General features: G+C 37.0%; 1 protein-coding gene across 2 annotated transcripts in view; it reads right to left on the bottom strand.

Moving 5' to 3' along the window:
* Positions 1–27,619, bottom strand: part of ZFPM2 (zinc finger protein, FOG family member 2) — a 305,791-nt gene that overhangs the window by 85,910 nt on the left and 192,262 nt on the right. For both annotated transcript variants that reach the window (XM_051611559.1, XM_051611558.1), the window contains one exon: positions 21,783–21,894. In XM_051611559.1, coding sequence (XP_051467519.1) covers positions 21,783–21,894 — 112 coding nt within the window. The remainder of the gene's footprint in view (positions 1–21,782; positions 21,895–27,619) is intronic.

Genomic DNA, 27,619 nt, shown 5'->3' with positions numbered 1-27,619 from the left:
GCTTAAAGAAAGCAGAAAAGCACAAAACTAAATGGCACTTTCCACAGATTTTCCCTCTCTCTGCCATGTGTAATTTATGCATATGAATCCAATGCATCTCAGAGATGATTATCTGGCAGTGTCCTATTAATCTGCTCATCAGTTACAGGACAGACAGGCATATTTTAAGCATATTGGTTCCTCTGTGAGTCTGAGTCAAACTGAAGCTATGAGAGACAGAAGACAAATACATTAAGCTAGTACAATCCTAAAAGATGATAAAAGCTTTAAGTGATCCAGGAGAGCCCCAGAGCCTAAACTAGTGAACTTTAAAACAGCCTATGTTAAAATAATGCAGCAAAATATTTCTGTGAAATATTTTCTTATTTTAATTTTTTTCAATATAAGTACACAACGTGAACACATTCAGTACATTTAACACAACAGTACAGATGGAAAGAATAACGAAACTAATTCATTTTGATTTCTGCTTTACAAATAAGAGAAAGACTTGGTCTTCTCTGAAAGATTTATGAGGCTTCCCACCATAAAGGAGCCTGGATTACAGCTATGCTTACTTTATAAAATGAAATTCTGCCATTATAGGCAAGAGTTCATGGCTGTAATTATTTCAATGCACTTCCCAGTCAATGTGTCTTACACAGCTGAGCCAACCCTCTCTTACATATGCAGGTCATTTCATAAGAAGTCTAAGAGCTTCAACAACTTTGTGTGACCTTGCATTGAATAACACTGGAAAATTGATTTGGCTCTAGTAATAAAAGACTGTCTGCATTATCTGCATTCTAATTATAATTAATATAACCAGGATAACTGCTGTATTATTTACGATTAGAGCTATGGTGAGCACAGTGTAATAATAATCTGCTACATAATTTTTTATTGATCTGATGGCTTTATTGCAGAAAAAACAAAATGCTACACTGCTGTACTACTAAAATTGCCTTTCTAGACATGTCTGTTTAGAGGAAGAATGTTCATTTAACATTTCTTTTATCTCATCAAATTCCCATAGATTTTAATATCAGAGAGAATATGATGCTTGCTTGTATGCTTGCTTTTTTTTTTTTCCCCCCCTTGGCAAAAGAAAGACAAAATGGACTGATTAACACACCCATATTTTCCATTGTTCATTTCCTGAGAATCATTCATTCTTTACAATTCTTTAGCAATTCCAACACTTCTTGTTGACAGAATTGGGCTGTACCCCAAGAACATACAGCTCTCCATTTCAACAGAAAACTTACCATTCTATAACAAAAAAAAAACACAACCAAAAACACCCAAAAACCCCCAACAAGTTGAAAAATAATTCAAACTTGACAGAATGAATTTAATTTCTTGTCAAAATAGTAAGCAATCACTTAGGAAGTTAAATCACTGGTGATCTTACAGTTGAACTCCTTTTCCTAAATTCTGGTGAAATGGAAATGAAGCTCTTTTAATTGGGCAAAACTGGCTGTAAACTGGTATGTTTTGACAAAAACTTAAATATCTAGTGAGAAAGACAGCATTTGTAAGAATGTAGAAAAAATGTGAAAATAAAAGGGTTTTGCAATTTCAATATAAATTCACAAATCAGATGGGAAAAAAAAACCCTCAACCTATTCCAGATAGCAACTACAAAGCTCCAAACCTTCTAATGCCAAAATAAAATTTTCTGTAAAGTTTGTAACTTAAATTACAGTGTCACATGTATTTTCTGATCCTCACTTGATTTGGAGTAGAATAATTAAAAACTTGTACAGGTGAGCTCATCATTAGTCTTCAGAGTCAATATGTACAGGTATGAAACTTGAGAGTTTATTCTTACAACTTGTTTCCAGCTGCATGAAGACAATATCAGAAATTAATTATAATGTAAGACAGAAAAAATACCTATCATGTATTTATGAATCTATGAAAAATACCTAACATAGATATTAATGATTATTATGTTATTAATAATAGATGTGCTGATGTTAATATATATGAAAGAAAGATAAATTCTCACTTCTTTATTCTTTCCCTGCATGTTTTCATCTCTGCAGTTTGTGCTTCTGGGTGATGTTTTAATGTGTTTGTTAAAGCTTCCACACTCCTTTATAAAGTTGATTGCCTTTAAGCCCTGATGATTCCTACCCAATTATGTTATCTTAATATATTATTTTATTGTCAGATTTAGAGAGAAAAAAACAATCAAATAAAACTCTTGCAGCTGCACAGGTATTTAGCTCTCATTTGTACTGCTCTCAAAAGTATATCCATTTAAATCCAGTGATTCGCTTTTGAAACACAGGCTTGAAATAACATTCCTAAATCTATCAACCCACTAGTGCAAGGTTTAAGCAGAACACCTCTTTTGTTTTGGTTTGGTTTTTTTTTTTTGGTCTGTAGGATCATCTGTGACTTCTCCTTTTAGTGGTCTCTGCATTTTTTATTCTTCTAATTGTTCCATCTCCAGTAAGTCACATAACCCCAAGTGTCCCAGCCATAGCATGGTGCAGCGAACCAGCCTCCTCCTTTCCATCATGAGCACTAGATATGATGTTCACAAGGCCACCATCAGCAGTCAGCACCTAACCACCCCGATGTTTCCATGTGTGGATGTGGCTGCCATCTCTGGATGACCATTTACACATGAAAGAATGAAAAATAAAAATACTACTGGAACTTGCTATTAGTTGAAAAACTGAATTTGAAATTGAGATCCATGTTGTGTTGGTCTATATGTCTGTATGAAGGTTGGAGAATTGTGCTTCATCAAAGTATTCTTTCTGAATGCAACTGAAGGAAATTCCTAAGTGCTCTATAGATTGCTTTGATTATCTGCATGAGAACTTTCTGTAGAGTAATGCTCTGGCTTTTTTCCCTAGAGATGACAAACATGCAAATGCACTTATACTTTTGTGAGAGGGACAAAGATGTCCAGTATGGTGGTATGTGGAAAACCCTTTGTTCCATAATCTTATTCCAGTCTCAGCTGTGAAATGGCAAAATCGTGCCATTTATGAATGGGATGCTGGGAAGGATAGAGGTCAGAATCATGTCTACATACTTGATCTAGTTTGCCATTTGGGCTAAATCCCAGCTTCACTGATACCAATTTAGATCTTCCTTCACCTGGCTTTGGCTAGATCTGCCGAGGGTTGTCCATTCCAGTTGAGCACTGATTTAAATTAATTTGGATGGATGCAAGAAGGGATGGGTACTGGCACCTGGGATGATTGCAGAGGACCTGCTACACTATCTGCTTTCATTATATTCTGATCTACCTACATGAACATTTTGGGGGAATGCATTAATTCTTCCTTCATTGAGAACATCTGAGTTTTTCTTTGCTTGAAACAGCTTTGTAAAGAAGGCAAGCAGAGTATCTTGGGCCTATTTTTCTTATTAACTGTCTTCTAAGACTTATTTTCTGTAAGAAAAACTGTCTTATGTCCTCAGCATGGAGAGATGCCAAAATTACTTCTTTCTTCATACAATGTTCAGCTGATTTCTGTGGGATTTGTTTTCAAATGTCCTATAGACTTTTTTATTATTATTACATAACATCAAAAAAAGGGAATTACTGATTTATCTATTTTTATTATTTGTGGTCATGACCTACTATAAACAGTGGCTGAGCTCCCCCAGATTCCTCAATTATTTCTATGTTCAGTGGATCCATTTATAAGAAGTAACAGTTTTGTTAACTTGTCCTGTCTCTGAAAGTCAAGGTGGGTTCTTTCTATAGCACTCATCACTGAGTTTGTGTTTCTGAGGACCAAATTATTTCTTTTTTTTAATGGCAGCCATTGAGTTTATTCAAAGCCCTCAGTAGATTTAAACCGATATAGAACTGCTTGGAATTTATTAAACTGTTCTGAGGAGAGTAAATACAAGTAAAATCCAATGGACTCTTTCTTAGCTGTATTGAATTCTGCTGTACTATCAGAAATGAGTTAACTTTTTTCCTGGCAGAGCCTACTGATTTAATTGTGAATGCAGATAATAAGCAGATTATTGACCAGATAGTTATTATTGTTATAGCTTTTCTTCTGAGCAGAGCTACACAGTAAATCTGAGAGCCTCACAAACCATATATTATCCTTAAATATGTCATATGAAGCCCAAATGCAATATTTTAGTTACAGCAGCCCCACTTAATTAAAGTTTTGCAACAGAATTTTCTTATATTTCTGTTCATTTATTGAGCATTATCTGTGAGGTTCAGCTTTACACAGATAAAGATAAAACTTGGGAAATGCTAAAAAAAACTTCAGAAATTTTGGAATCATGGGAGAAAGTAAATAAATTGAAAGGTTATCTACAGTAAAAATGCTTAGCTGTATTTTTTAAAAAGCTGACGAAGAATTTCGTTGACAACTTAACTGAAACCAGTTAAACTCCAGGTTTGATCTGCATTAAATAATGAGGTTTTTGTTTTACTATAGTCAATACAGTAGATCAGAAAGTTAAACAGATACTGAAAACATACAGCATCTGAGAATCTTCAGTAAGCTTGTCTGCTAATGCTGTTTTCAAATGGTTTACCTCAAAAAACCCTAGGCTTTTACTTTATTTAACCACAAGCAATTAATTTCAAAAATAGTGTTTCAAATTTTGCTAAGGTCTTATGAAATATGAGACTAATTTCTGTCCATTCTTTCAGCCAGACCATAGACCATATCCATAGATAGACAAATGGATGTCACTGTCAGGATGTAACAGGGATATAATCCACATGTAACAAGAGATATACAGCAAAATCTTTCAAAATATGCCATTATTAAAAAATAATGAGGGTGCAGCCCCATCCTCCTAAGCTCCATTTTTAATCTTAAATCTGTGCTTCATTGGATATTATTGTTCAGAATATTCACTTCTACTACAGAAGAGAAAGTTCTGTATTTTTCAATGCCAAACAGAGAGGCTGCAAATAAAAAAAATGCTGCGATGTCTCCTTGTATGTGTAGCATACGGAAACAATGTTTCTGGACAAACCACAGCAGCAGCAAGGTAAAAACACCTATCTTCTTCAGCTCCTTCACTTAGTTCATGGCTGAACTTCAAAGCCTGCTTTTGGGCTATTTATAATGCTAATAAGATTAATAATACGGAATTACTTTTTTACACCAAACTACACAAGGAAATTAAATTTAAAAAACCCCTATGCTAATGCACTGTAAAGGTTGCAGTTACAAATCAGAGATCTGTTCATGGATATTTCATGAGCAGAAAAAAGGCTAAATTTGTCAGATAAATTATTCATTGTGAATTATTTGCTCAGCTCTTCACTTTCCATGTGTACTGTATTTATAAATTTAGCAGGGATTCTGGTGGTACCGCAGAAAGAAGCACAGTGCAAATTCTGCATATTCCGCTGAAATTTCCGATTTGTCTCACCGTATGTGTTCTGCGGGTGAAATTCAACCCTCCCACACAATAGCTGGTTACCGAAGCCTTCCACGCTGTTACGAAACCCACCCCCTGCTCTCCTCCCGAAAGCAGGCTGGACTAGCTGCCATGGCTGCCTTCCCTCTGCCAGGCTGGCTGTGAAAGCCACCCCATCTGAGCCAAGAAAGGGGTACCAGTAACTTTGGAAAAAAGCATGAAGCTGAACTTGCTGCTGGGGCTTGTTTGTGGCCCTGGAGGGCAATTAGGTGAGGGAGCTGAGTGAGGCAGCAGGAGGGGTCAGAGGCACCCAAGGCCGGCCGGGCTGGCTGCTCTCCTCACACCACAGCCTCCCCAAAAGGCGTGTAAACACTTCAGTCAGCAGCAAAGCACCCTTCAACTACTGCTTGCCCGAGTTCAAGCCAACTCTGGTCTTAAGTATATTTTTTAAAAAAAAGACACTGTGTTAAGTCCTTGTGATTGTGATGAAGCAAAATGAGAGATTTGCTGTTAAGATGGCAGAAAAATCCTGAAAACTGTCACTGTGCAAGAGTGTCTCCACCAGAGAATGACTCCAGAGAGAGGAGAAAAATATCTCTGAATAAAAATGCCAACATCAGCATTAAAGGACAAAACAAACAAAAAAAACAGTTTCTGTCACATACTAAGTCGAATCTCTTCAATATCTTAAGAGAAAACATGTGGAACATTATTGGTATTGCTTTATAGGTGAAAATTAAAATATGCTGTAACATGCAATTGTACACGATTGGCAAGAGCAGAATATTTAATGAAGGGCAGACAGCACTTTTAGGGTTAGTGAAACATTTTTTGCTGTAGCAGGGAGGCAGAGCCAAAGCAGGGAGATGATTTGGCAGTATATTGACTGCATGCTTTCATCCTTTCGGCCGCTTAAGTTCTAGTAGGAGTAACTTGAACAGGACTACAGTTTAATACACTAAAGCTTACACAGAAGGTATTATTTTCTCTTTGACAGGGTCCAGTGCTATTTTTATGCTGTTTGATGGAGAGCTGCTGTTAGGCCTTGGGGAAGGAAAAACGATTCTTTAAGTAGGGCTTGCCTAACTGCAGCTTTCTCCCTTCTGCCACTTCAGCCACCTTCTCTGATATAGAAAATGTCTGGTTTTCCTTGTTCTTTAAAAAATGCAAGTCATTAACTATCTATTCAGTAATCCATCTGACAAACCTTGACTTGTTTGTGCGGGATGCCTAACTGACACCAGCCGCTCTGTTTGTTAGTCCCTTCCTCCCCACTCCAGCGCCCAGCCTCCCTGCCTCCTCAATCACACGTGTTGTTTCTCATTTAAATGAACAGTTGGATTCTTTTATTTCTTACAAGTGCTGGATTCGCCTTATCGCCCTCATTCCTTTGGGGGTTGCCAATTGGTTTTATCCACGGATGTATCATTTCTCATGCTTCCCTTTTTTCTTACAAAGAGAAAGAACCACTTCGTCAACAAGCCTCTCTGGAGTGGAAGATTAAAAACCTAGACATCACCTACCTTGCAGCGCTACTCCCAACTGGGTTGTGTAAAACTCAATTAAACTTGTCCCCATTGAATACTGCATTACAGTACATTAAACAGAAAATTCTTCAAGCGTGATGACAAAGCTTGAAACCTTGCCTCAAAGCTGTTCCTTGTAGCTTTCTTTAACATTTCAGTCTTTATGGTGCAAGTCTCCCGTTGACACAACTTTAGTCCAGCTATGAAAAATCACAGAGCCCCACAGGGATTAAAAGAGAAAGAGGAGGAGAAAAAAAAAAAAAAGAGAGAGAAAACCCTGTCAAAGCTGGTCTTAGCACTTTCCTTAGTGTATCTATTGAAACTATATTAACAGCAGACTCGAACCTGAGAAGTATTAGAGAGACATATGCAAAGTCTGACAATTCAGAATAACATTATGCTCACTCCGTTTGGTTGCCTTTATGCATTTTCTTTTCTCCAAAAGAAACAGGTACTCACAATCTCCCTCTATTTTAAAATGCACGTAATGCCCTATAAACTAAGAAAGGGTACAATTCTCAAAAAAATAAAACGAGATGGCAAGAATAACAGCCTCCTCCCAAATCCAAATGTCAGTGCTTTTTGAGAAAATAAGAATTAAGAGCCAAATACAGAGCTGTTCTTTATTGTGATGTAAATGAAAAACCAAAATCTTGCTGCTGATATTTCAAGAATTAGTTTCTCTTCTCTATGAGAAAACAACTCAACTTTTTTTCTATCTGAGCTCACACTATCTCTCAAACTAATGACAGGAAAGATTCAAATTCTTAGCAACCCAAAGTGAGCCATCCATGGGAAAAGAAAGTAAGCATTTTGTATTAAAATACCCCAAAGAAAGAGTTATGTATAATGAAAAATGAAAAGAAGAGGGCATCAAATAAGTTCAAAAAAATGCCCATTTTTCTTACATAAACCTAATGAGATATATCTGTGTTACATGTCAACACCTCCAATTCCAAGCATACACAAGACTTATCAAAAGCCTGGCTGACTGAGTAGTTACATTTCAACAATCCATCAATATACTCCCAAATAATCTTTTATTCTCTTGACTCTTTATAGTGATAGATGTAAAAAGACATGCTGGGCATCCAAATCTTTCCTAAATAAGAAGGATTGAAATGTTTGCTTCTTACCTCCAGCCTTCAAAGAGTGCATGCCATTATTGCACATGTTATAAAACATTTTTAAAACACACAGTAAAATATCTCCTGCATTTCAACCAAGCATGCCATAAATCATGCACTCACTATTTGGGCTGTTCAGACATGACAAGTCTATACAGTACTTTCTCTTTCTTGTGTACTATTACTTTAGTTTACATAAAATAGTCTCAGTAGATAAAAAAAAAATAATATAAAAGATTAACAGGCTACATGAATGCCATTGTTCTGCACAGCTTATTTATTAATCCAGCTATATGTAGGTAAGTGTGAGATTATTGCACATAGATGACTACATAAGCTCAGAGAGACTGATGCATCCCATTTTCAAAAGGGAACAAAGGCAAATGTAATTAAGCAAGCCACATGTTACCAAAATGTTGGCACTCAATTACTTCCAACAGTTCCGTTTCATCTCCTAAACTCTATGTAATGTCCTGCGTGGCTTCTCTCTCGTGTTTTAATTTCCAAAGAAAGAGCCCCCCTGGTAATGCAGTATTTAGGCTCTATGATGAAGGGATGTCAGAGGACTTCTAAGTCTCTGCTGATGACTACTCTGGTGGATTTTTTTTCTGAGTTCAGAATCTTTAGGTACTTATAATGATTATATGGTATAAAAGTTAGAAAGAACTACTCAGACCCTCTGTTCAAACTCTTTTTGTGTATTTCCTTGGTGCACCTGAATTTCTGCAGAGTAGGAAGTGAAGAAAGAAATGAGAACAATGAATGAGAAGAGTTATGAGTTGGCTCTTTACTCCACTATGTCTATTTTGTAACAGCTGATGCCAATGAAGATAACAGAATGAGATGCAAAAAAAGACAGTGCACGAGCCGAAAGCTGTATGTGGAATATACTTTAAATATCCCAAAACACCAACAGCTGTTCCTGGCATTAAGGATATAGTCTAACTGGTTCAGTGCTATGGAAAACAGTCTATTTTCCATGAAAACAATATTTACGGCAGGATAAGCAAAATAATATAGTAACTCTACTAGAATATTGAGTTTAAAACTCTTAAGTTGTCTCTAACACTTTCAAAGAAAAGCAGAATTGTTTCCTAAGTAAAGGTAATTTTTTCTTCCTCAGGGTTTTTTCTTCATGTCCTCCATTTACAGTATTATTCTACAAAACTCTTTTGCTTTTGCTTTACAAATATTAACCCATCATACAAATATTAACCCAGACATTGTATGGAAATAAATTACTGGAAAATAAACTGTACTTTTTTTTTTTTTTTTTTTATAATGTTCAGTTGGGCATATGCACCTCCTAGAGAATTTGGGGGGGGATACAGCTAACAAATTCATTGCAGTATGAATCACAGACAACCTTTTACAAGGATCTGACAAGTTGTTACTATGAAAAAGTGACTCAGTTTGATAAATCCAGTGTTTGATTCATGGCACACAGCTAAAATCTGATCGGACCATTTCCAAAACACAGAATTAGAATTACATTTACTGTTAAAAACTGCAGGCTGCTTCTTTTTCCGTGGTAGCTAATATTACTAGTTGTCTGGAGACTGCCAATTGCAAACCCAAATTGACCCATCTTACTTTCTAAAAGAAAAAAGGTAAAGAACTACACACAAATAAAGAATCCTGCTGGATATTAATGATGGACTCTCAGGCTAATGCCTGCAAAGGAAATCTCAGCTAATCAGCTCCTATTGATTCTTCTATAAAACTAACATCCCAGAAACAACACAAGGGAGGTGTCAGAGCCAAAAAAGTAAGTCCCAAACTTCAGAATTAGCTGTTCTATCTTAAGTTTAGGGACCAACTCTTTAGATCTCCTTTGTATCAGATCAGAGATCCAGTTTACTGGAAAGAGTCCAATTCCAAGAAAATGCTCCTGTTAAGGAAAGTACTTCTCAATGGGTGCCTTTGGAGACTTCTCTGACTCAGAACCTGAATTCTATCTGTACAATTGGACCTTTGAGTATTCAACTATTCACATGCTTAGACTTTGCAATAATTAGCAACACATAACAAAATTCCAAGTGCTAGCACAGGGATCATGCTTCAATTCACTGAATATGTACATATGTTCTTAAAGAGAAGAAGGTCATATATCAGCTCATCACTTTTTTGGAATCCTCTAGCTGAATATATTAAAGGGTTTTCTTAGGTGTAATTGATCTGAAATTAATTTTTTTCTGCCTACTCTCACTTACGAGCATTCTTATAAAGGAGAGAAATAGTGTTTTGGAAAGAACAATTTTATGACGCTGTGGATCAGCTTTTAAATATGTCAAAAAATTCAAGTTGCTCAGTGTCCAAAATTAATTTGTGCTTATGTTGTAGATTATAAAATTAAGATAAAACCAAAGAAACAGAATGCAGAATGTTATTCCTTTTACATACATTTCTGTAGGGCAAAATGAAGAGAAAATAAATAACAAATTATAGGAAGTTTTTCAGAAAGACAGAGCAGTGTCACATATATAAAGCTGATGACCATATTGTGGCAAGCCAGAAAATTGTCATGTTTCACATGTTATGGTGCAGGGGATGTAATAGAAAAATAGCTTGCCTGTATAAAACCATCATTCTCTCCTTGATTCACTGCAAAACTTATGACATTTAGTGATTTAAATAGAAAATACACAGAAAGAGCTGTCTAAAGACTTGATCTCAATGAATCTTCTAAGAGAGCACAAAGGGCAAAAAAGTCCCTTCCATGAAAGCAACAAAAATGGTTAATTCTTTAAATCATTATTAAAATTCCAACTTATCCCCTAACTTCGCTAGTTAAACCCAAATAAAGTACATAATAATTAGCATCACAAAACAACATTCTTAGTAAATTGCTCCTGGACCACTGGTCCATGGAAAACTCTTAGGATAGGGCTCTGAACATACAGCCAATGCTTGTTTAGCCCTAATTAATTTCTGCTTTAGGAGGGAGTGGAAGATAGAAGTCTTGAAGTCATACTTTAGGCTACACTTTCCACCAAAGTAAGCCACTGAAAAATGTCATTGTTTGTGATTTTATACTTCATTTGCTCCAATGATAAATATAATTTAATTGAACCTTAATAATAAAACTGGCTTAGCCTTAGCAAACTGTCAGTCTTATTTTAAATTTTCATTTAATTGTAACTTGAAAATGCATTTAAACCTCACATAATTTAAATCTATTAAAATGCACATGCAGCCACCATAAAAGCAAGCCTGTTCACATTTAAAAGAACAGTTTATTAATAGAAGATGCACAGTGATCACTCGATGCCACCCCTCTCATTTCCCAGTGTGAAACAGTTCCTTTTCATCTCGTACTTTAAGTTCAATTGCCCATCTCATAATTTCAGCAAACATTCTGGCAGGCTAAAGATACAGTTGTCTTTTCTATGTCTCAGATGCTTCTATTCCTACATTTCTGAACATTTGTTTCAGCTAAAAGCAGTTTCAGAGTTGAAGGTAAGGGCACATCAGTTAATTTCCATTAACCCATTGATCCTTGGTTTTCTCAAAAATTTCTTTCATTTGCCCAGGTCTCGAATAATTTGTGCACTGTCCTAACTGTTCAATATGTTGCTGCCATATTATTTTTATGTTCTCAATTGTAAAAGCTTATTTTCAATTTGTGTGTGTTTCTGTATCACCACTGTTACAAACAAGAATTCTCCATTCACTAAAATAATGCTAGAGTGCACTGTGTATTATCTGACTGTGCACTACTCTTTTTTGAATAAGAAATAACAATCCATCTGATTAAGACTGAATGCAGCTCTCTTCTAGTGTTTCTAATACAATCTAAGTTTTAAATATTATTTTTACTCCCCAAAATGAATCTTTTTCCCTGCATCATCTTCTACTTTTGTCACTTTATTGAAAAATTAGCATCCTGTAATGTATAAAGCTAATACTAGCACTTTTCTCAAGCCTTAACAATGCTTGCTAGGACTTAACTCTTTCTATCTTCTAAACTCACTTCCAATTTGATACATTTCCTAACAATGATTATTGACCTGTGAAGGTGTAATTGCTCAGAACAGTTGGATTTGCCTCTGCAGAAGTATATACTGGAACTATAGTAAGAGATTTCAGAACCCTCTGTGGCTTGAGTGAAACTCTAACTGAGGCCTGAGTTATTTTTAGATAGATAGATAGATAGATAGATAGATAGATAGATAGATAGACAGACAGATAGATAGACAGATAGATGCATGTATTTATGAATGTATATAGATATGCCTGTATACTATAACATTATAATAGTAAAATACATTACAGGCAATTTCTGCTTGAGCAACAAACCTTGCTTCTGCAAGCCACTGACCAATTCAGTCATGTGTATCACCACAAATGACAGAAACTCTACTAAATCTTCTTCAACAAAATCCCTGTTTTCTGTTTGTCAGCATCACATTGCCCTGCATGCCCTGACGGGCCAAAACTGAAACACGAAAAAAACAAATTTGAAACAGTTTGGGGTTTTTTTTTCCACTTTTCTCCTTTTCATAACATCACATGAAATTACACTGTAAGAAAGCTAAGTTCTCTCTGTGTCTGCAATGACAGAGGTTCTTTCCTTAAATATTAAACACACACCAAAGCAGGCTGCAACTTCTCCATACTTCCTTCAGTTATTTTAAGAGAAGACTAACATGGTAGGAAGGCTGAGGGATGCCCCAGTACTCGTGAGGAGACATGCAGCTTTAGGCAGTGGGAGCATCCTGCTTCATTTGCAAGGGGGACTGCAACGAGGGACGACCATATTTTGCACCATGCTGGAATTGATTCCCTACTCACCCTCCTCCCTACTTTATTATTCACACTTTGTAACCTGCCCCTAACAGCAGGGTGCAAATACCACTGCATTAGGAAAACCGGATGTGTTTGCACTGCAGGCCTTAACACCACGGTGCCCCCCTGTGGTGCACTGTTTCTTGTGGCCTCTGGCTGCAAAGGGAGCAGTGCTGGAATACCGTGGGAGAAAGAGGAAATGCTGACATTGATCTTTGGATCAGAGAGTACACAGATTGATCACAAGAATCAATAGAGAGGTCAGGATTCAGTCACATATGATCTCTGGCTACAGCTGTTAGGTAATTTCTGGAAGACAATGGAGGGAGATGGATGGATGTGTCTGAGGGTTATATCTTGATTCCAATTTCTGCTTAAGGAAACCTAGTCACCAAAAGAGCTTTTTAAATTTCTTTCAGCTTTGAATCTATTTCTGCCAGCATAAACCAAATCTCACTGTCCTTGATATAGCTACAGGAGTTATCAATTTCTTTTAACATACACCTTGTTCTTATACTCCTCCAACATCAAGAAGTTTCTTTAGGCTCCTAAATTAACAATGAAATAAAAATAAACAGAGATTGCTTTTAAGAGTAACACAGCTTCTAAGTAATATTAATAAATACATTAGGCTGAATCCTAAACACAGCTAGGGAATCTGCAAGAGAGAACTGCTGTCAGTGCCACTGCCCATGTAAGCAAGCACAGCAACCACCTGCTGGAGCCCCCAGGGTCACACAAATGCAAGCTTAGGCACCCAATAATGAAACACTGGCCTGCAGGTCAATTAAGTGGACAAGACACACTTGAATTCCACCCATGATGCCATAATAATGGCCTCACTTGTAAATAGTTAAGAGAGAAAACACATCCAACATTATGACTTTATTTTTTTTTACATTTTGTTCCAGGTGGTCCAGCTCTACAGGGACATCATGGCTGCATGTCATACAGGTTTTCCTGGAAGCTTGGCACCCTGAATGCTATGAAAGAGTCTTCCCTGAATTACGACCATCAGGCTTAATGTATTTAGAGCTAAGTGACAGCAAAATCTCACAGCATACTGCCAGTTATACATGGAACTGCCTCAAATGGGAGAAAAATATGTTTCTACATTTTTTTAGCTTTTGCTTTTATACAGCACACCATTAGTTTGTCTTCTACCAAAAATACACAGTAGGTGTATTTGACAGGAATCACTTTAAAACAGGCTGGAGATTAATCCAGCCCTGTTTCTTCCCATACAGATGTTTTATACTCAGCACCAATGGAGCTGCCTGAAAAGAATGATCAAGGTTTGATTCTAGGCTTCTAGGTTATGGTTTCACCTTGACAACAGCTCTTTCATTTCAAGCAGCAATATTTGCCAAGAGCCCTATGGTGTTTTCATTTTTGTCAAGAAGTGCAGGGAAAAAATCAGAAAAAAAAAGAATGGAAAAAAAATGATAAATCTTAATTCACAGGCTTGCAGGACTATCTCTATGTCTCCAGCACAAAACTTAAAATCCAATCCAGGACCTGGATGTGTATTAGAAGGCTGCAGATTTAAACCTTGTCCACCATGATCAAACTGGATTTATGGAGCATCATAACTCTCCAGACACCATCCAGCAGCTTATTAATTTAATAGACTGCTGTCCATTCCATGATGTTCCTGCCCTGACAGTCTCTCAAGATAAGGCAAAAGCCTTTTGACAGGACAGAGTGCATATATATTTTCTTCTGTTTTCTTGTGGATGGGGTTGTCGACAACTTGAAATGTGTGGCTCAGCAAATTTGGGGGCTTTTTTCCTTCCCTTTTGCTTTGCAGGGAAGATGACAGTGGTTAACACTACCATGAGCCACAGGGGTCACAAGGCTTACTGCAGTCTTCAGTATTTATTTAGCATAATAAATATTTATTTACCATAATGGATAGAAAAAAAAAGATAATGAAAAAGAAAATAAAACACATTTAGCATCTATGTCATAACCTGAAAATTATGACAACATTTTTCATAAAATTTATAAATGACTGATTCCACTGCAATTGACTTAGAAAAACGAGGGATAAAACATACCTTGAAAAAAATATCTCTGCATAAAGTTTGCATTTATTTTTGCCAGTGGTCTGAATGGTTGAAGCAGTATTTCTTTTAACATGGTCCCAGTATGAAATACAGACTGGTCTTCTTTCCTATGCTGAACATGTTCTCATTGGTGAGTGTCAGACTCAGTTTACAGCTTTTAATACCTTCAGTCCTAAATATAGAATTGTCTACAAATAATGTCAATATTCTGCCTATTTCCTTGCCCCTCAAATATAAAAGAATTCAGATTTGATACTAAGAAATAAACTACACAAGACAAGTGACACAAGAAAAACCTAAACCTACGTACATATGAGAACAACCTAAAATTATCACTTGGCTGCTTGGTAAACGAAATGCACTAATAACAAACAGAATAATTTTCATATTTAAAGTGAAAATATAGCTGTACCTCTGCTTTTCTTGTCATCTTCCCTTAATTATCTACATGCTTAAAATTTAGAGGGCATGCAATCATTTGCTGTATGCTATCATATGCGTATTATACTAATTCCATAAAGACACATAAAATAACCTTTTTCTTGTAGCTAATTAAGACCACACACAAGGCCCTGACCTCTAAAGTCTGTAAAGCAGATAATCTCCCATTGGATCTATTTGCAAAGGTAAAAATAAAAATAAGGAGAAAGTACGAGTTCTTTGAAGCTGAATTATGTTTGAATTGTGTCTGCCATCAGCAAGCAATAAATATTGCTAGTTGTGAGGAAAAATATTTTCTACTTCTGTGTCCAGGGAGTAAAGAAGTAGGACCAATTTGCAATAGTTTTGTTTGCAAGTGTCATTAGGCATCCTCTCCTCTCAACATCCCTGAAAAACCAAACATGAATGGTGCCATCTACATGTCTACCAATCATGTCTTTATGTCTGTAACCAAGACAGTTTCTTCCAATGCCTGCGAAGTTATATTGCCCTTGTAGAGACACTATTTTATGTAAGCATTATACTCATAGTCATACTTCTCTTGAGAAATATTTTGCCATTTTTCAGTATTGTGGAAAAAGAAATGTAACACAAGCTCTGCCATGGACCTTTGATATAAGGATAAGTGTCACATGCATTATGTTAAATTCCAGGATTTTTTTTCAGAGGATACTCAGAAAGAACAAAAACCTGTAGCACCATCAAAGGCTTCAGCACATTGTTTAGCTAATGGAGGCATCCAGAGAGATAGCAGATACTGTAGACTTCTGACTGCCCATGTGGAACAGACTAAGTAAATTTACTCAATTTGCTTTTAATAGTATGTGGAAAAAAGCCCCTTGCAATCTAAAATATATGCCCCAAGTTAACCTTTGGCCTATTAAACAACTTGTTCTCTGACCCAAACCAAAATACACTCCTATTCTAATGCAGCAGTGTTTAAACTCCTTATGATGTTTGACCTGTGTCTCATTAGGGTCTCTGATGTTGTATGTCTGTGGCACAATGTACCAATACATTGCCTGAAGTTGCAGAGGGGAAAAAAATGTATTTGCTAGCTGAAAACTCATCTACTGGGGAAAACATGGTATTGAGGATCTCACAGAATGATTATGAAAAGGAATCCTCTGTCACTAAATAAAAATTTAAGAATCCTTCTGTTGCAACAACTTTTTCTATATGTTAAAAAATAGACTGTTTACTTTAAACTAGGAAAATTAATTAAAAATTACCTTCTGTTCTTACTAGTAATTTCACATAGCACTTCTACAGCATTTGCATTTTCAGCACATGGCACATACATCAGCTAAATAACTCATCCCAGTACTAGTGAAGTTAAGTGCACAATTATGTATTTGCTGACTTATTTTGAGTCAACCACTGGGCAGCACAGGGTTCCTCAGCAGGGAAGCACTGTCTGAGCTGAGTGCAGCCCTCTGCTTCCAGCCCTGACTTCTGCTCTGCTCTCTCCTATGTGCTGCCTCTCCTTGAATTTCTATTTATAAATTAGCTACATGACACAGTTTCAGTGTGGGCAGCTGTCATTTTAACTAATCTCATCCTGTAAATCCACCCTAGCAGGCTTGTTCTCTATTGTGATTGGAGAATAGACTTTTTTGGGCAGCTTTCAAAAGCAGTATCTGTTTGAGCAAGCACCCATCTCTTAGCTGTGTGTAGAAGCTCTCCCCCGAATTTCCTCTCCCCCACCTCCCTCCCCGGTTTTGTGTTCACCAAAAGAAAATGACAATTCTCGGATCTTACCCTCAGGCAACATCCTCCCTAGCCAGGATTTTGTTATAGTCACTCAGTGGGCACTGGCTGCAATTTCACTTGCAGAGGGATGGAGGCTTTTTTATGGCATTTGATATCATGTGTCCACACCACCGGGACAATTAACAGGACCCTCCTGTGGAATTACTTACGAAGATGTCACGCAGTGCCTGTGGAACCGCGCTGGGGCGAGGGCGGTTTTTTTCTCCTCTCGCATCCTCTCAGACATAACGAAGGGCATAAACTACTCAGTGAGGCCAGGCAGAGGAGGAAATAGCACCAGTAAATCACTAATGGAAATGCAAAACCAAACACCACCTCACGTAAAATGAGATGCCGGACGGCTGGAGCAGCGTGTGAGTTGCTGCTGGTGGCCAGCTCCTTTTCAGCAGGTACCTCTGACCCCATCCCACTGCCCTGTTGCCCAGCACCTGGCCCTCTCCCCTCCAAACGGCAGCCTGAACGAGAAGCAGCCATTTTCTGATGTGGGGTTTGAAGCAGAAAATATGCCCCCCAGCTGCCAGCTGGGCAGGCAGAGTGCTCGGTGGTTCACAAGGCAACCCAGCCGGCCCAGACACACGTTAAACATGTTGGTTTTCCTGCACAGAGTTATCCTGTGGTGCTCTGCAATCAATTACTGTTATACCACCATCATTAATAATTTTCTTAATGAAAATGATTCTGTTGATCTCCGTTGTATTTTAATTATCAGAGTTAAGCATAATTACACTGCAGCTCTGAGCTGGCATGTAGACTCCTTTAGGGCGCAATTTTGTTTTAACACACTGATAATGTAATTTTACATTGTGTCAGTTGTTTAGTTATTATCCAGTCGTACAATTCCGCTGTATTCCTGATAACAGATAATAACCTTAGCACCTCCTATATCCTGAAGTCATTTAAAAAGCAATATTGGAATTTCACAACTAGCTAACTTAATCGCCTTATGATTTTATAATTCCCACAGCTAAATATTTGTACAGACACCCTGTTTTAACAATGCCACTAAACATAGGGTGTCCATACATTTCACATAAATGGTTTAAATAACATCTAGAAAAATATCTGTTGTATGAGTCTGTGCAACTGTATTTTTTAAATAGTTTCTCTTCTATTCAGTTGTAACTCATTTTAAAAATCCCTTACATTCCCAGTGGAAGATTTGCAATTAATACTCCAGCCCCCCTCCTAGGTTGTGGGGGGACTCCTACCTCTGGTCCTAGGAATTTACTAGGTCTGGTCCACAATTCTGTTAGCCATGAATGCTTCTCAAGTACACACTATGTTGCAATGAACATGTTTCATGTATTAATACTTCACACCAATGTATCTTGCTTGTATTACTGAAACTCTGTAGCTGTTTTGGAAATAATATATTTGTAATACTAGATAAGGTACCATTCCTAAAAACATGTCTCTAAAATGTCAGTTACTGTTTCTAGGACAGCAACTAGATTATTTAATGGACTATTTTTGAAAGATGAGAGAAGTTTGACATAAATGTTAAAACAAAAAGAGCATGTTTTTCAAATCTAATTACAGTTGTAAAATTTCCCTTTAAAAAAACCAGAATGGGATAATGCCATGAGTCGCCTTGTATCACAGCTTATAAAAAAGGGATACTAATGAACTGTTTTTCACTTTTCTAATTTGTCTTAGTACTGGGGAAATGTAGTTATAAAAATATGGATAGCAATGAGTGATCCTAGACTAAATAGAATTAATTTCAAATACTGAATAGTTATTAATAGCTATTCACTCTGATTGCACTCTGATGTATCGTTTTACACAACTGGCTTCTTAATACAAAGATTTATACACATTTGTACTAACACACACCTTTTCTGTTTGCTTGCCTAGGGAAGATATTTTACAGAGTTTTAAAGGCAAACAAGGAGTAAGCTGCCCAGCTCATATTCACTTTCATGGAACTAAATGCCACACTCCTCTCTCTGTAATTATTCTGTGTGTAATATATCGGTGACTACGGTGGTCCTAGCTTCGAGTGAACTTAAGTCAGGCTGACATGCCTGTGGTCTCCTGAAAGATCTGGGGGAAAGTCTGGTCTCACAGATAACCCTGTAATAAGCTAAAAGTAAAGAAATGCTTCTGAGGCAGGAACTGATCAACCAGTACCATATACTGCTAGCCAATTCCTAAACTTAATTTCCTCTCAGATATGAGCCAATGTACTCTCTTGTCTCATCTTGAGTACAGTAAGGAAAACAGCTCCCAGGTGACCAAATCTTCTATGTGAACAGTTCCATACATTTGTTTAGTTAATTGCTTTCAGAAATAAAAATGTATTGCTAAGCAAACTAACAAAATTATACGCATGCAACTACAACATAGCATCGAATTACAACTACATGCCAGCTGTACACAGTTTCATTAGAAGTAATGGCAGTAGAGGAGACAGAAAGCTAACACAAATCAAGGCAATGCAATCTGGAATGATGAGATACAAATTGAAGGAAGAAACATTATTCTATTTATTTATTTTACCATCTTCTATTTGACATTGTTTCGTGATCGAAACCAATTAATCTTTCTAGTACAAAAATCCCAGCAGGGCTCAAGGGAAGTGTAGGTGCTTCATGAATGACAGAGGAACCAACTCAAAGTGCAAAGAGAAGTGCACAGAATGCAGCGAAGGTAAAACAAATTTACAACTTATTTCTTGCATTAGGATAGTGAAGCAGCAAGTTTTAAATGTATATTTATAAATTAGGGCTCAAATTTACCCTCAACTTCAGTTATGATATGCATCTGCTGTAGAGATAACAGAATTCACCTTGAGCACTGTATGACTGTCTAACAATAACTTGCTAAGCAACCAGCATCGTCTGTGAAACAAAATTCAGCGTATTTGAATGAAGAGACTAATGTTTTAGGCTACTCAAATTGCACCAAACTGAAGAAAGTTTTTAATATTTGAAAAAAATAATAATTGTATTTCAATAGATTCAATCAGACGGATAGCATTGAAATTGTCTAATGAATTAGTTAGTGTTTGTAAAGTACTCTGAAGATGAAAAGTCTTACTGGTATATATGTCCTAAGTATTATTATAATTACAGAAAGAATGTAGTACTTGATAAGACATCATCCTATGGGAATTTGCAGAAGCTATATTTTTGAGTGAAAGTAATTTCCAATTACATTAAAAAGTTGCTTCAAAAATTTTTGCCTGTGAGTATTCAATACTAGAAATAGCAAACTGCAGCTTTGGATTCACAATAAAAGCTTCACTATGTTACTCGGAGCACTTTGCTGCTTCTTCCACTTAGGCAGCAATCAGCAAGCTGTGAAGGAAGGGCAGCTCAACCCTTTTTAGATCTGAGCCCAGTTCTCTAGTAGTGCAGGTGTTTCAGGTTGCAGAATGAACGTGTTGGCATTCTCTAATTACAATAGAAAGAATGTGTAAGACCCTGTTGTGCAACTCATTTTTAACACGCAAATTCCCTGGTTTCAGCGTTTCAACTTTCAAAGGCTTGTGGCAGTTTAAAAGCAATCCTCTTATAAGTGTATAAATTGCAATGATTATAGGAACAAGTTGTAATTGTTTCTAGTAAGTTTTTAGGAGTCTTTGATGTTATGATTAGTGTTTTGTATGTTAATATATTGATATGGGTGCTTATTTGCCTGGATGCTTGTATGCTGAAATGGTCACTAGGTTGCCTCAGCAAATAAATCTTTGATCTCAGTAGGTCTGTTTGGTTAGAAATAAAACCTAAAAGAAATTAAATAGGAACAGTGCATGTTCTGAAGTATTCACAAAGTGCTGAGATTGGTGATTAAAATACAAGGCAGGAAAGTCTCAGTTTTGCAACCTGATCTTCAGGGACAATGCCAAAACCAGCTACACTAAGTTATTCCATGTCTTTAAGAGGTTGGGGGCGGGGGGAGTGTTTGGTCAGTGGTTTGTTTTGTTTTGTTTTAAACATACTGTAATGATACCATAACCACATTTACAAACCATTCACAGTAACTGACCAAACAGTCTGGTGCATAATCCATGGCACTAAGGACTGAACTCCTTGCTCTTTGGGTTGCATCTTGAACCAAAGTAGCTAACAGATGGAATAGGTCAGACAAAACATGTTTGGGGCCCCTCGTAGGAACACATATGATTTCAGCAAATCTGACAATTCACATTGGACAGTAATGATATGCATTGCAACCAGCCAATACATTCCAGTGAAACATCAGCATGTCATGCCACTATGCGGAGACTAGAACACCAGAGGTGACAACCCTGAAATGCATTTCAGTTATCTTCTGTTACCTGCTGACATGAAGTCTTATCCTAGTATAATCAAGTTCAAATTCTTCTTATAAATCCAGATTTCAGTTAATACTCTACAATGTAATGTAAAATAGAGAAATGCTATCCAATATGTCCAATAAAATGTCAGAAAGAAGCCACCTTTTTAAAGTGCCTAGATTTTACTCATGTTTCCCAAGAGGCACTATCAGAGAGAAATGGATGGTATGTTGTATGTCAGTCAATGTCCTTCTGTGTTTATAAAGGATTTAGTACCCTACAGACACTATGTGATAGGAAAATGGATATGAAAACTGTTCCACTTTAAGGTGAAACAACTACTTCATTTTCCTATTACGCAACAAGTATATTTTTATCTCCGTACCTTGCACAAGAAAGTAGAGGGGAAAAAAAAAACAAAACAGCTTGTGTTTACCTTTGCTGTACACAATGCAGTTGTTCTTGTTGTCTTCTACTCCTTGCCAAGTCACATCCAGCAACCACTTGGGGCCAGCAGTCAGTACCATAGGGACTGAAGCCTTTGTCTTCTGTAGGAAGGATGATAACAAACAGATGCCATTTGCTTGCCTTGATTAAGAACTTGAATAATAATAGTAATAATTATTTTATTTGCAAACAACAAAATCTCCAAACCCATAAGGTAAGGTCTTATTCCCCTGCCTCAGGTTTTTTTTCAGAGGACACAAGCAGTAAGCTTCAGTTCTTTCATTGATTGAACGGCGAAACTATTATCAAGGATTTTTCCGAATGATATTGGACCAGATCTCCAAGATTAAGCAGATCTCTGGTGGCTGAGAATTATAAAGGGAATGCAGATGACTTTCACAGCAAAGAGCCAAGTGTTTAGAAGTGAACTTTAGACACATTGTAGTTCATTATCAATGGGATCTCACTATTTCCTGAAACAGACAGGAAAGAATTTAAAGAATCAGTATCCATTTCACAGATCAGTCCTGGGTAACATTTGTATTATCATAGGAAATTGTTCTGAATGGATAATGGAATTTTTCCCCTTTTGCTAAGTGTTGATTTAACTATGTCTGAAAGAAAAAAAACCTACTAATGATTCACTGCACTTTGTCTCCAAAAAGACTATAAAAGAAGTCATATTAATAAATTCAAAGGCACAAAAGTAAAGCATGACATCCATTGCACCTGAAAGGCATATAGGCGAGGAGATGCACATTTAACAAAACCATCTCCTGTGTACATTTCAGATTCTAAATTTAGAGAATGTGTATTTGAGGAGATAAGGTAGAGGCTTTAAATTTATTAACACTTAACTCCTGAGTTTGTCAGCATGTGGCACTGAGATGCCACTTAGACTTCTATGATTCACAGCTCTTTTCCTCTCTATCAAGCATAAAACCACAACAGAATACAAAGCAAAACAGTCATTATTTAACTTTTTTTTTTTTTTTCCTTTTTTGGATCTAATTCTAACCAAGACATTCCAAACTTTTCTAAGATAATTTGATTAATTATTTTTATATTCCACCAATAATTCTCAGGTTGGCTCTAGCTGTGTTCTATTGTGATATTCTGTATGATTAAGAGAGTGAAAAAAAATTGAGATTCAGAAAATCATATCTTTCCATGGACATTCCACATGTATTGGTCAAATTTTTTATCTAAGATTTTTCTAGAAATGTAGTCAAGTATATCAAGAGTCACCAGAGAACACAGTACATTCCCCAAATACATATGAAAATATTTATCAAAAGTAAGGTATTATTTAAACTATTTTTGTTGTATAAAATTCAATTCTTAGTCATATATAAGATGTATTTAATATAATTTTTCATAAATCAATATTTCAATACAGATTATAAAATATTATATTGAATATCACAATTCTTCAGGTTTGTTTTTTTTAATATCTGTTTATTCTCTGATATTATTTGGTCAAATATAGTATTTCTTGCTCAATTGGCATTTTATATTTTGCATACAAATATTTAATGCACAAGTCACATTTCTTCTATATGCACTCCATGACATTGTTCATTTCCAGAAATGTTGGAAAAAACAGATAAAAATGAAGAATGAAATTAGCAAAAAGGAATTTAACAGCAAGCAACAACTTAGCTACCTAGTGTAGAAATACTGCAACCAGATACATGCAATGTCTCAATTCCCAATACTGCTTTTTCTATGGGAAGTTGCAGAAATTGTGTTTGCTTTTTTCAAGCATTACAAGAGTCAACCCAACTATGACTGCTTAGCAATAAAGAAGAGGTTGACCAGGACATCTTCCTACCCCATGCTGCGTTTCTCCAACTGCCACTTCAGTCAAGCTTTTAACATTGTTTTTTGTGTTTATAAGTGCTTGTGTTGTTCAGTCAAAAGACAGTGCAATAGAATAACAGAATCTAGGAAGTGGACTTTTCCAAGTGCACCATAAAAGATTTTTATTTTTTTTTAAGTTGGAGGCCAACTTAAAAAACAAAACAAATTTCTATCTTTTAAGTGCAGAAGGGATAATCTATTTAATTTTCACAAGATCTTATTCCTATTTCTGGTGTTTTCCTTCCCAGACATATGGCATTTGGTGTGTCTCTCCCATCTGTAAGGGTATTATTTGCATTAAGGTGGTATAAAAAAGTCTCAAATAATATCAGGATCTTCTTACGCTGGGCAATAGTTTATTATCTACATAGACAGGACAAATAATATGTCCTGGGAAAGGATTATACTTAACAACATACTGCTGAGGAAGAAATGAGATGCAGAGATACCATTTGACTTTCTCACGGAGATTAATTTCTCCTTTAGTAAGTTGCAGGCTTAGTCCCAGGCCACCCCCCCTGTTTCTTCTAGACAAGAGGAGCCCAGGCTGGCACCTCATCTCTTCTGAGGTGAAGCAGAAGCAGTGGCAGGTAGACAGCACCAGCAGTTAGGATGCAAGTCCACACTATTGTCCCCCATTTTGAGGGCTTTTTTGGAACTTAAATAACTACATGGAGATCAAGAAATTAGCTTCCAGGTTGGCTTGGCAGTAAAACTTGTAATCAGTTCAGCAGCTGTGAGTGGTCTCTAGGCACTACAGATAGGCTGGAGGAGGAACAGGGTGTTTTGTCTCACAGCTCTGCTAGCCCAGAAGAGCTGGTGGACACCTCAAAAGAATTTCCCACTCTCCCATAGCTCTGCTCCCAAGCTGCACAGATATGTAAATAAACTTCTTTTAATATCAAAACAAAACTTCACAAGGCCCTGGCTGCTTGTAAAGCTTGGCAGCTCCACTAAGGGAGACGGGCAATAGCTTCTCTTTGAAGTACCTCAGAGGCATATTGTGTGAGCTGTAAGATGAGTCAGGACCACCACAGCAGTTCTTGGGGTCTGGCATCCTGTGAGGTTCATACATTCATAGGAGGTGTTCAGAACTGACAAAGGCTTGCTCTTGTTGTGCCTCATTACACAGTAAGAATTGAAGCAAGCCTACTGATTCAGGACAGGCCATTTCCCTAAAATGGTTAAAATTAAAAGACCCCAGTCCAAGATAACAAGAAGTTATGGTTAAATCAGTCATGCCTTTATCACCTCAAGATTAGACTACTGCAATGTGCTATACCTGAGGCTACATTTTAAATCTATTTGAAAGCTGAAGCTGGTGCAGAATGCAACAACCCGCTTGTAAAGCAGGATATTGTGCTTTGAGCGCATCACACCAGCGCTTTTTAATCTGCACTAAGTGTCTGCGGGATTTAAGGCACCGGTTACAACCTATGAAGCCTGGGACCTGTCTGTTCCAGATACCTAATTGAGACCTGCCAAGTTCTTTGCCCCACCCATACCACCACAACGGAGATCCACTGAGGTACATGAAAAAGGGCTTTCTTGGCGTGACACAGAATAAAATCCTGGTATGGCAAGGTGTTCCTAATGAACGCTCTTTACATTTGGGACACCATCCCACTTGAAGTAAAGCATGTTAATAATCTTAGAGTGGACAATGAATATCATCCTGTAATTCATAAGATGTGATTGTTGTACTGTAATATTTAGTTGGTCATTCTAGTGCTAGTGGTGGGAGATGTCAGCTACTTTATTCTGTGGGGTTTTTTACTGTGCTATTAGAAATACCTCTAACTTAAGAAAGGTACATTTTTACATAAAAGCTTCCTTGACACAGTACCAATGGTACCAATATTACAATGGTTTAAAAATAAGACTTCAAAAACCAAACAAAATTTTATTTCTCCCTTCAAAAGAACTACTACACATTATTTAAAAGGTTGCAAAACATTCTGCTTACTGCCCAAGTATAATCATAAGGACCTGCTAACACAAGTGTCCATAAAATGGGGCCATACAATAGTAAACTCACGTTTTGGAAATGAGGGCACATTAGAGAACAACAATACTGTTCACTGCTCTACACTAGGCAAGTGTGCATTCTACACTTCAGTAATTTTTACCTGAAAACGTAATTTCTGCTAATGTCTTCATGCCATGACTAGACAAATTTGACAAGGACAAAAAGGATCAAAACTGTGATCTCTCAGGGAACAATTAGCATCAGCTAATGAGGATGAAAGAGGTCAAGCAGGCATCCACTTTTCAGTAACCTATGAAGCAACTGGACAAACAAGGGAGGTAACCCTCAATAAATGTTTATATTCAGTCAAGAGGTTAATGGAGACAAAAATAACCATCACAGCAGACCAAAAATAGTTTTGCACTCTCGCTAAAAGGAATCAGCACTGACAAGTAACGTTAGATGGGCTCTTCCCTGCAAAGATTTCTAACATATTAAGCGTGTGGCCCGGCAGAAACTTAAGGAAACCCCCACCCTGAAGAGATATATGGTATGAACAAATTGTTTGAAATCTATGAGATTCTGATGTCAAATGCCTGATCGTTGCTAGCTGTTTCCAAAGAATCTGTGCCAGAGCAAGAAACAGGTACTGAGCTGATGTTCAGCAAGTTGCTGTGACACAACCATTTTGTCCCAGGCATGGTGTTCCAAAAGTATTTAAGGAGAGGTATTATTCATTTAAAAAATCACTACATTTTTATCTTTACCTTTTTTTTTTCCTTCTGTCATTACAGGGCTCTACAGTGCCAAAACTACTACCCTAATGTACTCTCATGAAAACAGAGGAAAGTTGCTGAAGACTTAAAGATACTCAAGGTCTTTGCTTCTAATTGTATTTTGGTTCCTGCAAACAGATTTTCTTTCTAAATTTTCAGAAAAGCCTGAGTTCCCATAAAAGATGCAGAAGATTATGAAACTGTCTTTGTGATCCTGGAGAAAGTTCTCATGTCCCACTGTATTTCATATAGACAATTAAAAACAAGACTGTATTAGGAGGAGAGCTGTAAACATACTTCAGGTGCCTACAAATATGAGTTTGGGACAGTAGAACACCAGCTAATACATCAATGGAGGTTTTCACTTTGAAATTCAATTTACACTCAAATTGATTGTCACAGGGTTGATGCACCTTCTAACATGCTGAAACAGCAGAACTTCCTCTCTTGAGAGTTAAAGTTCAACTTTAGTGGTCACCATACATACCAACAACAAAATTTTATAAGCTCATCAAATCATTTCAGTCAGAAAGGTCTCCTAAGGGGTCCTTCTGGGCCAAGTAACAGCAGAGATTAGCACAGCCCTCAAACTATCCCAAATTAATTAATATTTGTTTTGAATAAGAAGAGTGGCAACTTGATCACTTCACACTTACATTGACTGTCTTAATGTATTTTTGGCTCATCTAAGTGATTAACAAATTCACCCAACCCTAAGAAAAGCCCATCCAAACAGCCCAGCCAACAGGGAGACACAGAAACCCTTTTTGCTGTTGATTTGTGTGCAGTCAGATGGACTGTCTTTCAGTTTCTATTTCTGCAGCTCCCATTAAAGCTCTTATCTTTTTCCAATGAGGATTTAGTCTTGGAAGAATATTTATCTCAAGGGCTTCTCTGGAAACTCTGCCAGTCAAGACCCATGGCAGCACTCCATGGGGCTATAGCCTTCTTTCCTAGACATGCAGAGGCAACCCTTCTCAACTCACAGGAGACTGGAGATATGGGAAGGGTTTTGGTCACATGGTTCCATGCTGGCAACAAACATCACCAAATAAAGCAAAGACATTAAAGTCTCCAGACTATAAACATCAACTCTGGAATTGTACAATTGCCCTAGGATTTCTTGTTTTCACAGCCTCCATGATGTCTGCCAGTGAGATCCTGAAACTTGCACTAAATGCAAGAGAAATCGTTCAATCCTCAGTCCTTGTGCTTGAA

The sequence above is a fragment of the Apus apus genome, chromosome 2, assembly GCF_020740795.1.
Source record: "Apus apus isolate bApuApu2 chromosome 2, bApuApu2.pri.cur, whole genome shotgun sequence".
NCBI classification, from domain to species: Eukaryota; Metazoa; Chordata; class Aves; order Apodiformes; family Apodidae; genus Apus; species Apus apus.
This window is presented reverse-complemented; position numbering and strand designations above follow the sequence as displayed.